The 15,584-nt window shown below is 43.4% G+C and overlaps 1 protein-coding gene across 4 annotated transcripts; it reads left to right on the top strand.

Annotated features, from left to right (window-relative positions):
- Positions 1-60: 60 nt before the first annotated feature.
- Positions 61-12,162, top strand: TCEANC (transcription elongation factor A N-terminal and central domain containing). 4 transcript variants are annotated; one of them, XM_072955585.1, is made up of 4 exons: positions 61-261; positions 2,127-2,252; positions 7,312-8,471; positions 10,561-12,162. In XM_072955585.1, the coding sequence occupies exons 3-4, from the start codon at positions 7,429-7,431 to the stop codon at positions 10,574-10,576; spliced, it is 1,059 nt and encodes a 352-aa protein (XP_072811686.1). In that variant the 5' UTR covers positions 61-261; positions 2,127-2,252; positions 7,312-7,428; the 3' UTR covers positions 10,577-12,162. The 4 variants fall into 4 exon arrangements, with proteins under 4 accessions (XP_072811686.1, XP_072811683.1, XP_072811684.1 ...); XM_072955582.1 differs by having other exon boundaries at positions 7,312-12,162; XM_072955583.1 differs by having other exon boundaries at positions 7,421-12,162.
- Positions 12,163-15,584: the final 3,422 nt, after the last annotated feature.

The following is a 15,584-nucleotide window of genomic DNA, read 5'->3' on the forward strand; positions in this document are numbered from 1 at the left end:
GCGCTATTTCCTTAGCGCGCATGCGCAAAGTCGTGTGTTCTCCAGTCTGGGTTAGGGTGGGTTGAGCCTCCGTGGTCCCGCCCCAGAACCGGAAGTTCTCTCTGGACGCGGGGGCCTCCGAGGGCTCCCGGGGTTCCCTCGCGCTTCTCCGTGAGCAGTGCTCAGGGTTCGGCGGCGTCTTTGCTTCTGCAGAAAGCCGAGCCTTTGTTCCCAGTGGAAGCCCACCTTGCTCGGGGAGGCTCTCGCTGCGCCCAGGGCCGGGTAGGCCCACACATGTCCTTGCCCTCCCCTCTCCTCCAGCCTAGATGGGCGGGGTGGGTCCTCGGGGCCTCCGCTGCGTGTGTGCTGGGTCTCAGGCTGTCACCGTCGGACGGCTTGCAGCAGGCTCTGCTTGTCGCTCCACCCCACCCACTGAAACCCTGACCTGGGCCAGAGTGGGCCCTTGCGCTGGTCCCGTCCCCTCGCTGTACCTTTGTTAGGGATCGCCATAAAGCGAAAGTGCCCTAGCGCAGTACTGAGTGACTTCAGGAACGGCGCCGCCTCTAACATTTGGCATTTCTCTCTCTAGAGGAGGGAGCTTCCTGTGTAGCTAGAGGGTGTATGTGGGCTGTGTGTGGCTAGAAACGTAAAATTTCTCTTCAGATTTTAGAGAGATGTAAAGATCCAAACAGATCTAGCTTGTTGCTGATTTGTTACCAGCCTGTGGAAACTTCTCTTTGATCTTTACTCAGGGTTTAGGCCAAATGTGTGTGGATGTGCACTTTGTCTATATACTTTAATATCAGTTAACATGTACAAGCTATTATATGCATTCAGTCAATCGATGTTTAGGGCCTGCTCTTGCTGGTACTATATAAATCCTATTTTTTGTTATGTATTCAGAAGCTAGGGGTATAGGTGTGTATCTCAGCATTATCTATACCAGTGTATGTTGCAGAACTGTGTTGTCCAATATGATAGCCACTGGCTACATAAGGCTATTGAGCACCTGAAATGTGTCTGGTCTGAATTGAGATATGCATTAAGTGTAAAACAGCGAGTTTTGGAGAACTAGTATGAAAAAGAGAATGTAAACAATCTTAATTTCTTTATATCACCATGTTGAAATGACAGTATTTGGGATGCACTGGGTTCAATAGAATGTATTATTAATTTCACTTGTTTATTTTTTTCCACATGGCTACTAGAAATTTTAAAATTATATCTCCGGCTTGTATTATATTGCTATTGGACACCACTGTCTTAGAAAGGGGTCAGCAAACTATGGCCTGCAGCCAAATTCAGGCTGCCTGTCTTTGGAGAAGAGATTTATTGGAGCAGAGCCATATCCATTCATTTATGTATTGTCTATGCGTGCTGTCCCTGCTCCGAAAACAGTAGAGTTGAGTATGCCATACAGAGATTGGATGGCCTGCCAAGCCTAAAGTATTTACTGTCTGGCCTTTTATAGAGAAAGTTTGCTGACCCCTTGCTCCAGAACAGTGCCTGGTATGGGAGATAATATGTAAACCTTCTCATTGTGGCCCTGTGTAGTTGTCAGTCAGGCGTAGTGTGTGACATAATTCTAAGGACTTTATAAGGACTATCTCATTTAATTCTCATTAATCTTGGATGTTGGATTCCCCCCCACAACATGCTCAACACCCCGTCCTGGGAACTGTACTGTCTAGACCTTCCTTATCTCCAAATGGCTTGACTCCTGGAACCCACTTGATGAGCTCATAGTAGGACAGTAGGCACCATGCTGCTGCTTTTTTTTTTTGATCTAGACTATCTGTAAATGATTTTCTAAACTAAAACTGAGGTGAGGTTGGCCTCCTGTGGAAGAAGCTGAGGGGCCCTGGGCTTAGATGCAACAGGTACAAGCAAGCCGGTCTGTGATGAAAAGAATGAAGCTCACAAGCAGAGAGGAGAGAGAGTATCCTGGATGCTTTTTTCTCACTTAACGAAACAATATTTGTTGAGTAATGGTAAGCACTGGCCAGGTGTTGGCCAGGTGTGTGTCAGTGACTAAAACAGACATCATTTTTCTTTGGTGTTGTGGGGAAGGCTGACAATAAAAAAAAAATTAATTTAATATGCACCATGTATAAAACCAGTGCACAAATATTTGATGTTTTTAACAGGTTTCCTCATCTGTAAGGCGGAGATAAGCCCTCTACCTGTCTCAGGGTTGTTGTGAGGACTGAGATGACAGGAGTGTATAAGGCGCATAGAGTTGCTCAACTTATATTGCCTTCTGCCATTAGAGGGTAAGTGTGGGAACAAATACGGGGACTTGGGTGCATTGTGACACTTAAAACATTGCAATCACCAGTTGTAATTTGTAGAGAAGGTTCTCAGGTGAGTTGTACACAGCAGATATTTTTAATATTTCCTTATTTAATGAGGCTCATCCAGCCAAATCTGAAGTCAGAGAGGTTGTGTGCGTTCAGTCTACGAGCAGGACGGGAACTGCCTTTGGGCCGGTGGATGGCAGTGGTGCTTGGTCAACTCTGCTGTGGGACAGGGGTTGTGCCTGGGTGTACAGGACACTGATGGCAGCTCCTGTTTAGATCACAGTCACCTGGAGAGCTGAAAAATACCCAGGCCCGTCCTCAGAGATTCTAATTCATTCTCTCTTGGGTGAGACCCCGACATAGTTTTTGTTTTTGCTGTTGAATTTCTCCAGATGATGAAGATTTGCAATCAGGAGTGAGAACCACTCGTGCTGAGAAAGAGGCCGGGCTTGGGGAGCTAGTGGAGCAAAGGCCTGTGACGGGGGCCGTGCTTGTCGGGGATTCAACGGAATCGCAGAGAGGCTGGAAGGGGGGTTTTCATTACTTGGCCAGGGACCTTGGGAGAGTGGAGGGGAACCTCTGGAGGGCTTTAAGCTGGAAAATGGGAATATCTTGCTGAAATCTGTACTAGAATATGAGCCCGCTACGAAGTAACGTGAATCAGAGTGAAGGCAGTGAGGAGGTAACTGGAGCTGGCCAGATGACAGGAAGCCCGGACTTGGTGTCTGTGTGCCTGCTTCGTGTGTCCCTTGCGGTGGTTTCTGTCCTTGTGGAGACACATGTTGTAATTGGCCAGTGGGCTTCCACTGGGCTGTCAGCTCCTTCAAGGCAGAGAGTATCTGGTTAGGCTCAGCATGTATTGTGTACCAGATACATAATAAATTATTTTTATTGAAGTATAGTTGTGTTAGTTTCTGGTGTACAGCATAGTGACTCAGTTACACACATGTATTCTTTTTCATATTCTTTTTAGTTACAGGTTATTATAAGCAAATGAATGTAGTTCTCCATGCTGTAGAGTAGGACCTTGTTGTTTATCTATATAATAAATATTTATTGAATGAACTGTGTAGAACTCTAAACTGGACACACAGCCTAATTTGTCTTTTTATGGCAGTTCTCCAAATTTTATATGTCAGTTGCTTCCACACTATACCCGCCTTGGGCAATAAATGCTTTATATCCACATGATTGTCCCACAGGGAGAACAGAAAGTTTGACAGGATTTAAATGCTGTGAAAAATAGAGAAGAGAATGGAAAACAGTATGGCAGTTTCTCAAAAAATTAAAAATAGAAATATCATATGATCCAGCAATCCCACTTTTGGATATACATCCAAAAGAATTGAAAGCCAGGTCTCAAAGAGATATTTGATGACACTCGTGTTCATAGCAGCATTATTCACAAGAACCAAAAGGTAGAAGCAATCCAAGTGTCCATCAGTGGATGGATGGATAAACAACATTTGGTCTATGCATGCAATGGAATATTATTCAGCCTTTCAAAGGAAGGAATTTCTGACACATGCTCCAACAGGGATGAACCTTGAGGACATGATGCTGTGTGAAATAAGCCAGACACAGAAAGGCAAACACTGTATGGTTCCAGTTATACGAAGTACCTAAAGTAGTCAGATCCATAGAGACAGACAGTAGAATGGTGGTTGCCAGGGGCTGCAAGGGAGAAGGAAATGGAAGGTTGTTGAATGGGTGCAAAGTTTGTTTTGCAAGACGACAAGCGTTCTGAAAGTTGGTTGCACGATGGTGTGAATGTACTTAATGCTACTGAGCCCTACACATACAAATGGTTAAGATGGTAAATTATACAGCATGTGTATTTTACCGCAATTAAAAATTAAAATTAAAAAATATGGAGAGGCACTAAATAAAAGGACATGAAATGAAGAGCAAGGTACTTATATGTGAATCCATTAACTTCTGTAGATTTCCATGAGCACAGCAGAGGTTTTGCTGGTAAGAGAAATAATGCTCTCAGCACACTGGAGCCCTAAAGCTACAGTTAAACTCTCCTTCAGGATCCCCTTGAAACTCTGACCCTTTGTTGAGAAATTCCAACCGGAGTTAAATATTGCCTAACCTGGTCGTGGGCACTCTCCACCAGCCTGTTTTAACCACCTTGCTGACATCCAGCCAACTTCAATCCTGCTTTGTTCAGTAGCGATGCATGTAGAATATATATAGAATGCAGGCAGGATGGATATTTCTTTGTTAGGAAATTTTCCAACAGATGAGGGAGGGCTCAAGTGTATTGAGCTGCTTGAAACCTTATCATCTTGACTTACATTGTTTACTATTTTTATTTTTGAATTTATTTTAATAGAGATACTGGGGATTAAACCCAGGACCTCGTACATGCTAGGCATGCTCTCTACCACTGAGCTATTACCCTCTCCCCTGTTTTCAGTCCTTAAACGTGAAATTTGAAAAGGGGAAACAGTGATCTTGAAGTACTGATTCTTCTGATTCATGACTAATTAAAGAAAGTCACTTAAGATCCAGAATCAATGGCCCATTGAGTGACTGTTAACTGACTTGAAAAAAAAAGAAAGAAAGAAAAAGAAAAAAAAATGACTGCCCAGATGGTCTACCCTCCAGCTCCATCCAGGGTAAAAACGCAAGCCTCGGTGTCTGGGTCACCTCTGAGCTGTCCAGTGGGGAAACACCAGTAGGAGCCTCAGAGTTGTGGCCCTGGGTACGTAATTCTTCCTGTTCGCGGACAGAGTTTGAGGGGAGAGTGAACTGTTTCCGATGCAGCAGCGGACTTGTGAGGAAATCATGAGTGTTGGTCCGAATGCAGAGCCCCAGCTGAGATGGCCCCTTCCTGGTGTCCTGATTCCAGAGGGAGGTAGAAGTTGATTGATCTGTTTACCACACCATTTTTCAGTGGGCAAATATCGTAAATGTATAGGGCTTCTCGTGAAATTATATTAGACTAATAACTTTTCTGATTATGAAAATAGTACATGCTCATTATAGAAAATACAGAAAAGAGTAAAAGAACAAGCAGAAATCACGTAAGGAGGGGAGGGTAATAGCTCAGTGGTAAAGCTCATGCTTAGCTTGCATGAGGTCCAGGGTTCGATCCCCAGTACCTCCATTAAAAAATTAATTAATTAGTTTTTAAAAAATCACTTAAAATCTTACCATTCAGAAAATGCCTGTCTGAAATTATTTGTATCTATTTTCGGCCTTTTCTCTTCACATGTGATTTTTAAAGAAAAATTTGGATCAGACCCTAGATGTTGTTAAATAACAACGTTGTTCAGATACGATGTATATCCCATACAGCTCACCTGTTCAGTGGCTTTTAGCGTATTCACAGTTGTGCAGCCAGCACCACAGTCAGCTTTAGAGAAGCTTTTTCACCTCCCCCAAGAAAAGCTCTGTACCCATTAGTAGCTTCCCAGCTCTTCATTCTGCCTCCCCGTTCCCCCCTTCCCTCTATCCCAGCCCTGGTCTACCACTGATTTACTTTCTGTCTCTTTAGATTTGCCTGTTCTGGACATTTCATGTGAATGGAATCACACCACATGTGGTCTTCTGTGTCTTTAATTTAGCATAGCATTTTCAAGGCTCATCCATGTTGTAGTGTGTATCAGAATTTCACTTTATTGACAAATAACATTCCGTTGTATGGGTACACTACATTTTGTTTATCTGTTCCTCAGTTGATAGACATTTGGATTGTTTCCACTTTAAAAAAATTTTTTTTTATTAAAGTATAGTCAGTTTACAATGTTGTGCCAATGTCTGGCGTACAGCATCGTGTTCCAGTCATACGTATACACACATACATTCATTTTCATATTCTTTTGCATTATAGCTTACTGTTTCCACTTTTTGTCTTTTATGAATAACGCTGCTGTTAACGTTCATGTGCAGGTCTAACCATTTGGAACCTAATAGTTCCTTCTACATTTGAAAAAAATTCTTACATGTACAGCCTCCGCATCTCTCATTTCCTTAAAGTAAATTTGTAGAAGTAGAATTTCTGACTAAAAGGACCTGACATTTTATAGCACTTATCAGATGATGTCTAGGAAGGCTGCATTCCTTCTCTCTCTAATCGCTTCAGTGTTGTTAGCCTGTGTGTGTTCAGTGATAGTTACTTACTATCGAGCGCTATAAAATGAGAGCCCATGGGTCTTTGAAAAGGCAGCATCCCTGCCACCAAGATGCTTAGGTTCACATTTAGACCCAAATGGGCAGATTTAGATCCACAAGTATTTTGTAGGCAAAGTTATATGCATGACATGGAGAGAAAAATATAGACTGGTTAGATAAAGTAAACGTTTGCTTGCCCAGGATGAGATTCACACAGACATAACCATTAAGGAACTTTTTACACCTGAAAGGTTAAAAAAAAAAGAAGGAAGAAGTTAATGGACACAAACTCTGGCCAGTTGGTCCAAAGTCATAAGCCCCCTGGATTGCATAGTCTGAACCTTTACCCCATTGTTCAGAAGTCTCAGATGTCAGCACAGTGTGGCTTGTTGACTTTTGAGGCCCATCTGACCTGGGTCCAGCTGCCTCCCCACCGGTGCTCTCTCACCATTTCTTAAGATTCCTCTGGACAGCTAAACAGCATCCCCTTTTCACCCTGTGCCTCATGCTTTTATTTTCTGAAAAGTACTCCCGAAATACTATAAAATCAACAAGGAGTTGAGTTCCGTAGCTGAACATGGGGGAAAGCAGTCCAGCCTCCTCGGCCTTCCCCTGTTGACGCTGAGACGGGCGTGATGTCATCCCAAACATAACCACCAGATTCCACACCAAGGAGCTGACTCATTTTGATCTGGAAAGATCAGCGATTTGTACAATTAGCGATGGAAAAGTTACAGCAGATCTTTCAGCCAGCCTCCTTTAAGCAACTGTTACTGCAGAAGCTGTTTAGAGGGCCCCCCCTTTTTTTTAAACTATAGAGAATCAAACTTTTGAAACAAAACCATACTGCATTGCAGGTTGCATTTTCTAACGTGTTGCACCCATTTTTATTACCTAACTCTTTCAGAGAACACTGCCTAGGTAGCTGGCAGAGAGCACTATGGTCTCATCAGGAAACTGCGACTGGCAAACGCAAGCTTGAGAAAACGGAAACCTCTCTTCTCTTTTCTTTGCAGCCGAAAGGATGTCTGAGAAGAAGCAGATAGCTGCCAGAGCTTCCCTTATTGAGCAACTGATGTCTAAAAGGAATTTTGAGGATCTTGGCAACCCCCTTACTGAGCTAGAATCTCTTTGTGTGACTAAGGAGCATCTCCAGGAGACAGAGGTGGTCAGGGCCGTGTACACAGTCCTCAAGAACTGCCCCACGGTGCCTTTGAAAAAGAAAGCCAAATGTTTGCTGTCCAAGTGGAAAGCTCTGTATCAGGATACTCACTGCAAACCCAGGGGTAGCCCTAAACTGTTCCCTTCAGGTGGAAATCCAGAAGAAAATCAAGGGCTTTCTCCTGACCTAAACCAGGATGAGGTCCGGGGCCGCTCCAGCTCTAATTCTCTGCAAGCATCCCAAGACGTTGCAGTAGCCGCTGCAGTGTCCGTGCCGGAAAATAGCCCTGGTGGAGTGGAGCCTGAGGCAGCGCGTGCTGGGGCTGGTGACGCTAAACCCGCCAACAAGAGAGCGGGCGAGCTGCCAGCTCCCGTGGTGCCCGTCAGAGCTAAATGCACCGAGCTGCTGTATGAAGCTCTCGCTCGTTTTCCCGCAGATCCGCCCAGAGCCGATCTGTGGCGCAGCTTTGCACAAGAAATCGAAGAGCACCTTTTTACCCTTTACTCGAAGAACCTCAGAAAATATAAAGCTTGTGTGCGAAGCAAAGTGGCCAATCTGAAGAACCCCCAAAACACTCACTTAAGACAAAACTTGCTCTCTGGGACCATGTCCCCAAGAGAATTTGCCGAAATGACCATCATGGACATGGCAAGCAAGGAACTGAAGCAGCTGAGAGCCTCCTACACAGAAGCTTGCATACGAGAACATTCCCTTCCCCAAGTGGTGGAGGGCACACAGACCAGGAACATAAAATGCAGACGCTGTGAGAAATTCAACTGCAAAGTCACTGTGATCTCCAGAGGGACTCTCTTCCTTCCCAGCTGGGTGCGGAACTCACAGCCAGATGAGGAACAGATGACCTATGTCATCTGTAGTGAATGTGGGGAGCAGTGGTACCACAGCAAGTGGGTGTGCTTATAGTTATACGTAGGTGTTCTCTTAACAGATAACTGGAGGGGTGCCTGTTTTTGTACCAGCCTTTTATGCTTGTTCCTAAAATCTTATACACTATTCTTAAAGCAATCCTACAAAGAAGGAAAGAGAGTCATTAGCTGAAGCTCACACGACTGTCACTAAAAGTTGATAGTTTAGGGAGAGAGAGTGGGTGCCTGTTGCATTGGCTCTTTTTTTTTAACATTGCACCCTACAATTTTATTATTATTATTTTAATGGAGGTACTAGGAATTGAACCCAGGACCTTGTGCATGCTAAGCACGTGCTCTACCGCTGAGCTATTACCCTCCCCCCTGCATTGTACTTTGTGGCCATTTAGTACTTAAGCTGCTCAGCATAACCCTGGAGTCTGTTCGAAATGCAGACTCTCAGGCCCCACAGTACAGAATCCAAATCTACATCCACATTTTGGCAGGATCCCTGGGTGATCCTCTTCAGGATATTTGGAAAGGTGCTTCCGCAGCAATAGTTCTCAGCACTGGATGCATATTAGCATCATCTGGGGAGTTTTGAAAACCCACGGATGTGGAGGGCCCACCCTGGAACGGTTACATCTGGATCTATGGGACGCAACCCAGGCATCAGCATTTCTGTCTTAATTCCTCAAGCTATATTTATTGATTGACTGTGTAGTTAATTTCCTCAAGATATTGTAAGATGCAGCCGGAGTTGAGAACTGCTCATCCACAGGCTGTCACATGATCCTTTCACACCTTTAAGAAAAGAAGGTTCTTCTGTACACTTCACAGTTGAGGAAATATCCACAGAAGTGCCATGACTTGCCCAAGTGACACAACCATACATAGCCCAACTTGAACAGCTCCCAGATTTTCTTCCTGGAAATTCACCATCCCAGACTGCTTCAATATTGACTTTAGAGAAACAGTCCTGGAGACATGGGATGAAATGAACACTGTCTTTAGGCTCCAGCACTGGGGAATGAGAGCTTTGTTATTTTCTCCTTTCTTTTCCCTTCTCACTCTACAGGTCTCTCTTGAACCCTGAAAGGTAACCCTCTGACTAATCCTACAGTTAGAATTTTGTTTTGCATCCTCTTGCTTAGTCAGAGGTGTTGTGTATTTTTTTTTCCTACATGCAGCTTCTCCAGGGTATATAGATAGACTCTTTTTGTCATTTGGCTTCTGATGTTAGGGAGCCTTCCTGTTCTGAAGGCCTACAGAAGAGAAAAAAAAAAACCCCTAGGATCTATAGCTGAGACCCTGCAAATAGGACCGACAAAAGACAGGTAAACAAGAGAAAAGTAGTTTATTTATACACGCAGCACACATAGCTGCAGGAGAAAGTCAGTGATGAGTAACTCAAAGAGATGGTTAGAACTTGGGCTTCTGTAGCATTTGAACAAACCATAATACATTTGTAGAGAAGTAACAAGACAAAGGAAAAGGGCTTTAGGCTTTTGGGGGCAGCAAACTGTGGGAAGGTAAATGATGGGGGGAACGAATGGAAGATGATGGTCATTTAGTTAAGATTTGTTTGTGTAGATCCTTCTTGGAGCCATTTTGCCTCCAGTGATGCGGTGGTTCCCCTCTTCCTGGTGGGGAATTCACAAGGGGAACTTAGGTTCTGCTCTCAGGCAGATAAGGGGAGGGCAGAGAGCTCATCCTGTGCTTGCCTTTTCTCATTTACTTTCGGCTCAGAATGATCCTTGTGCCAGGACAGCATATTTTGAGGGGGGCATCCTCAGAACCCCTTGAGGTCTGAAGTTCCAATTTTGCTTTTGTAAAAATAGGCATTCATCTGTCAGAGGAAGTCCATTGCCTCAGCCTTTGAATCTACCTACATTTCTCTAACAAGTGAAGAGGAAATTACTTCTTCCAGGCCTTTGTAAACAGTGTTTAACCAATCTGTATCATGATTAACTACAACAAGCCTATGTGATTACGGCTGATTTTTTGTCTCTTTTAAAAATGCACAGAAGTTTAATTTTTAGAGTTTTACCTAGTTTACTTGTGAGTTACCTACAAACCTACACATTCTCACCCGTTCCTTTCTCCTCACTCTCCTAACTTCCTTTGTCAGAGTTCTGAAGGCCTAGCTGAAGGCACAGTTTGACTGTCTGATGATGGAATTCCCCTAAAGGTGCAGAAAACTGAAATACATGTGCGTTTTCAAATGGCTTTGAAGAAATCTGCTTGAGGCCATCAAGTGTGAATTCTCTTTTGACGCCTTCAACCCCCATGGCTTCCCAGGACTGGTGGTGTGATGTCCCAGAGGGTCTTTTAAAGAAAGCCTTGCCAAGTCGTCTAAAACTTCAAGTTTCACAGAGGGCGGTTTCATGTGACTCGGAATGATCTTGAAGCCTATTCAGTGGTTATGAAAGAGCACAGCACATGAAAACCATGTGTGATTAGTTCATGTCAGAGTTTGTTTTTTGGTTTGGGGGGTTTTTCGTGTGTGTTTTTAGGGGGGGGTTGGTAGTTTTTATTTATACTGGAATTTTGCAAACCTACTTTTCAGACAAATGAAAGCACTTGAGATGGAAATTTCTTTACTCTCCAAGATATAAAAATCTGGGGAGTCTTCCTCATTTCGTTTCAACTTTGTCAGTGACTTTCGCAACTGGAGATCAGAAAACAGTCATCTGGGTTTTTTTCCTTTTAGTCAATGAGAGAGCATTACATCATCTCAGCAGAGATCATAATTCTTTTACATCCTATGCTTTATCTCCTAAAAAGAAAGGGTTTTTCTTTTAAATTGCTTATGGGGTAAAGGAGCTTTCATTTAATTTAAAATCATTTTTACGGGAGCAGCAAGTACAAAGGCCCCAGGATGGGAGGGTTCCTGACATAGACCAGGCACCGGAAGATTCCACCGGAGCTGCTGTACAATGGCAAGGGGCAGAAGGATGAGAGGTGACTTCTAAGAGCCTTCTGGTTTGTGAGGGCCCCGGTCGGTCATGGTCAGGACTTTGGGATTTTTTCCAAGCTTGCTGGGAAGCCATTGAAGCAAAGGGGTTGGTAGTGATAAGATTTGAATGCCCTTGAGGAAGGGTCCCCCTGGCTGCCATGTTAAGTTAGATGGGGAGGGAAGCAAGGACAGTCACAGGGTCACCAGCTAGGTGGCCGGAGCAATGGCCCAGATGTCAAAATGTCATTTAACTGGCTTCAAACGAGTACACAAAGACTGGTCTCCCTGTGTCCTCATAGTTGACAAAGTCCTTGGTGATGGGATTGAGGAACACTACCCCAAAGTCTGGCACTTTTGCACAGTAACTATTTCAAGCTGAAGGAACTTGAGAAATGGCAGGTGCTAGAAGGACTCTCTGACCTTCCCCTCAGGCAGGTCGTAAGACCCTCGAGTGAGAGGTGCCCTCCCCACACTGGAGGAAGGGAGCATCCTTATCTGTGCAGATGAGGGACGCTGGGGGGCATCTGAACACAGAAGCGTTGCTGGGTCTCCCTCAGTTGACGACCGTTAGCTCATGCACTTTGTCCTTTCACATTTCCCCACGACTTCCCACTCTTCCTCAAACCTAGTATAAAAACACTCCCGTGTAACTGTTTCTTTGGGTCTTCATTTCCTTATGAAGGCTCCCAGGTCACATAAAACTAAATATATTAAGTACACATGTTTGCTTTCTTCTTGTCAATCTGTCTTTTGTTATTGGAGCCCCAGCCAGGAACCTCGATGGTGAGAGGAAAAAAGATTTTTTTCCTTCCCTTCATTGACAGTTTTGCCAATGATTGTTTCATACAATCAACCCTAAATTCCCAACCCAAGACTCATAAGAAAAAACAACAAACAGCACAGAAATTCAGCACAAGTAGAGCCTGCATCCTGGTTGCCATGGTTACGGGGGGATAACTGCACAGGGCATAAGCATCAGTTGTTATACCTGAATGTTGAAGGACTCTCTTCACGGAACTTCGCACATCACTCTCCTTTTCTCCATGTTACTTTTTTTGAGATAGAAAGTGAGATACAATTGCAGCTCTGTCTCTTCTCTGAGCACTTCCTGTGATGAGAGGTTCCTTTCATTCCCTAGTACCATTTCTAAACACCAGTCAGGAAGCCTGCAGCTGGCAGCGCTCCACTGCCTTTGCGAGGGCTGGGCCTTCGTCTTTTAGGTCAGATTGCTTTGTTATTTATAACTTCCCAGTAAACGCAAAGTATTTTACTGAAATATTTTTATATCCCTCATCAGTATTTACTGTAAGTACCTAGATTATAAAAGGTGCCTTCTCGCTTTCAGAAGAGCCCACAATCTGAAGGAAGAACCAATGACAACTTCATATAATCCCATTTGCATTGTTATTTAAAATTAGATTTCCAGACATGTTACTGTGCTTTACCAGAAATGCTCATCAGTCATGATTGCACATCACTTTATACTTTGCCAGGTGCGGAGGGCGAAGAGGTGAGCATGATGCCTGATGCCTGATGCCTGATGCCTGACCTGGGAGGGCCAGGGAGGGCTTTACAAAGGCTGCAACCCTTAGGGTAAATCTTGAGATGAAGTTAGCCAGGCAGAGGAGGTGGGAACCTGATTTGCTAAATTCCTAGCACTTTACGTACAGCATCTCATTTAATCTTCATAAGTACCCTGCCAGCATTTTAGAGATGAGAATACAGGCTGCAAGAGATTGTTACTTGCCCAAGGGTACACAAAGACAAAGCCAGGACTGTTCCTAATAAACAGGTGGGGTTTGGGTTTTTTGCACATAACTTTGCTTCCAGAAATGTCCCAGCTTCCTGTTAATTCCACACAAAGTACAACTGGTTTTCAATTGTGGGTTTTTTTTTCAGTGACAGGAGCGTGTGGTTTACAGAGTCCACCTTAGCACAGTGCTGTGCACTCCTCCCGCCGTGGAGAGACCAGCCAGGAACACTTGGCAGGGGTTGCCGGCTCTCCTGATGCAGGGGAAACTTCCTGATCCTTCTTGTGGCACCCATGTGATTTGTCTAGTTTTCTAAAAAGTAAGTGATTTTTTAAATACTTGAATTTTAAAAACCGAAAACATGTAATTTTAAAGGGACATTTATATATTCTATGTTTTTTATGAATGTGACAACTGTAAGTGTATAAATGCAGGGGGGTTTTTTTTGAGTAAAGGTAGATTGATTTAGAGGAATACATACTGCATAGTGTGTAAGCTGTTTCGAAAGGCCAGAGAAAGGCCACGAGGTGTGAGGGTTAGGTGCTCAGGTTAAAGTAAAAGTAGGTACACGCTCCATAGACAGAGTGCGGGCCATTGAAGAGGAGGAAGAGAGAGAGGCGGCTTATGGGTGCGGTTTAAAATACCATTTCCTATCAAATATAGCGGCCTTTACGTTTTCATCCTCTTCCTCTATGAGCTAGGGGAGAGTATGTAACACAGATAATAATCAATTGTGAGGAAATAGCCAAGCTGTCTTGTACCCGTTGTTAAATTATCACAGACGTCCTTGGAAGACAGTGAAACAAAATAGAATTAAAATAAATTTGTTGGACATATTCTTGCTTTTTTTTTAAATGTAAGTAAGGTACAAATAAGAATAGGTTCCAAGTAGTCATTAATCTTTTTCATATGATGACATATATTTTTTAAAAATCTGAAGCAGGGAAAAGTTACAGATATAATTAATAAGCAAATGGAAACATGACCCCTTCAGAAACCTCATTATTTTTGTAATATATTCAGTTTTGGAATGTGTGTAAACAGAGAGAGCTCCCAGTAGTTGCTTTTAAATAATCAAAATGGTATCATAATTTGCTGATTTCACCATTGTGAGTTGAAACACAAAATTGAGACATTTTCAAGGGTGCCGGGAAGGGGCCGAGTCACCTGGCTGGAATCCCCTGGGGTGCCTGACCATGAGTGACTGAAGCCTCAGGGCTGCAAACCACTTTCCATTTTTGTCCCCCAGCCACAGCGTAGCCAGGGCTGTCCAGCCAGTGTCCCACTTCACTCTGTGCCCCGGCCAGGGAACCATGTGCCCTCTGTCGGGGTCAGCTGAAGTAGATGTTCATCACATCTGACAGGAAAGAATTTCCGGGTTTCAGTGGACCGTGTGTTGGCATCTCTGAGTCCACCAGGCCATCTGGTCTCATCTTTAGTGTCTTCTCAGACTGAGGACTTCCATCTCTGTAGTGTTTTTTCACTACAGCAGATGGAGTTTCACCCCCTGGCTTTGTGAAATCTCACAAATTGCTGAGCAGAAAGTGTCCAGACATTTTACTGGATTTCATTGTCATTTTTAAATGAGACAATGGCTAAAGGGCATGGGGGCTCCTTTGGGGAGGTGATGAAAAAGGTCAAAAATTGATTGTGGTGATGGTTGCACAACTCAGTGAATATGCTAAACACCATTGAATTATACCCTTTAAATGGGTGAATTCTATGGTGTGTGAGTTCTATCTCAATAAACTACTATAAAAAAAATCAAATGTAGGGGAAGGGTGTAGCTCAAGTGGTAGAGCACATGCTTAACATACACAGAGTCCTGGGTTCAATCCCCAGTACTTCCTCCAAACATAAGTAAACCTAATTACCTCCTCCCCAAAAATAAAATAAAAAATAAATAATTTTAAAAAATCAAATGCATCAACAGATGAATGGATAAAGAAGTGGTAATATATATCCACAATGGAATATTGCTCAGCCATAAAAAAGAATGAAAAATGCCATTGGCAGCAACATGGATGGACCTAGAGATTATCAGACTAAGTGAAGTAAGTCAGAGAAAGACAAATATCACATGATATCACTTACATGAGGCATATAAGTAGATGATACAAATGAACTTATTTACAAAAGAGAAAAGACTCAGACGTAGAAAACAAATTTGTGGTTGCCTGAGAGAACATGAGTGGGGAGGGATAAATTAGGAGTTTGAGAATGACAAATAGAGACTATATAAAATAGATAAATAACAAGGACCTATAGCACAGGGAACTATATTCAATACCTTGTAATAATGTATAATGGGAAAATTCTGACAATATATACAACTGAGAAAATCAAACGGACCGAGGGAGGGAATTGGAAACAGGATCTCTATTGGATATTTATCCCAGTGAGTCGTTCTGAACCTTTAGCATCCCAGTTACTCTTACGTATAAT

The sequence above is a fragment of the Vicugna pacos genome, chromosome X (genome assembly GCF_048564905.1).
Source record: "Vicugna pacos chromosome X, VicPac4, whole genome shotgun sequence".
NCBI classification, from domain to species: Eukaryota; Metazoa; Chordata; class Mammalia; order Artiodactyla; family Camelidae; genus Vicugna; species Vicugna pacos.

Coding starts and splice junctions, on each gene's coding strand:
- TCEANC (XM_072955582.1), top strand. CDS start 7,429: ATGTCTGAGAAGAAGCAGATAGCTGCCAGAGCTTCCCTTATTGAGCAA.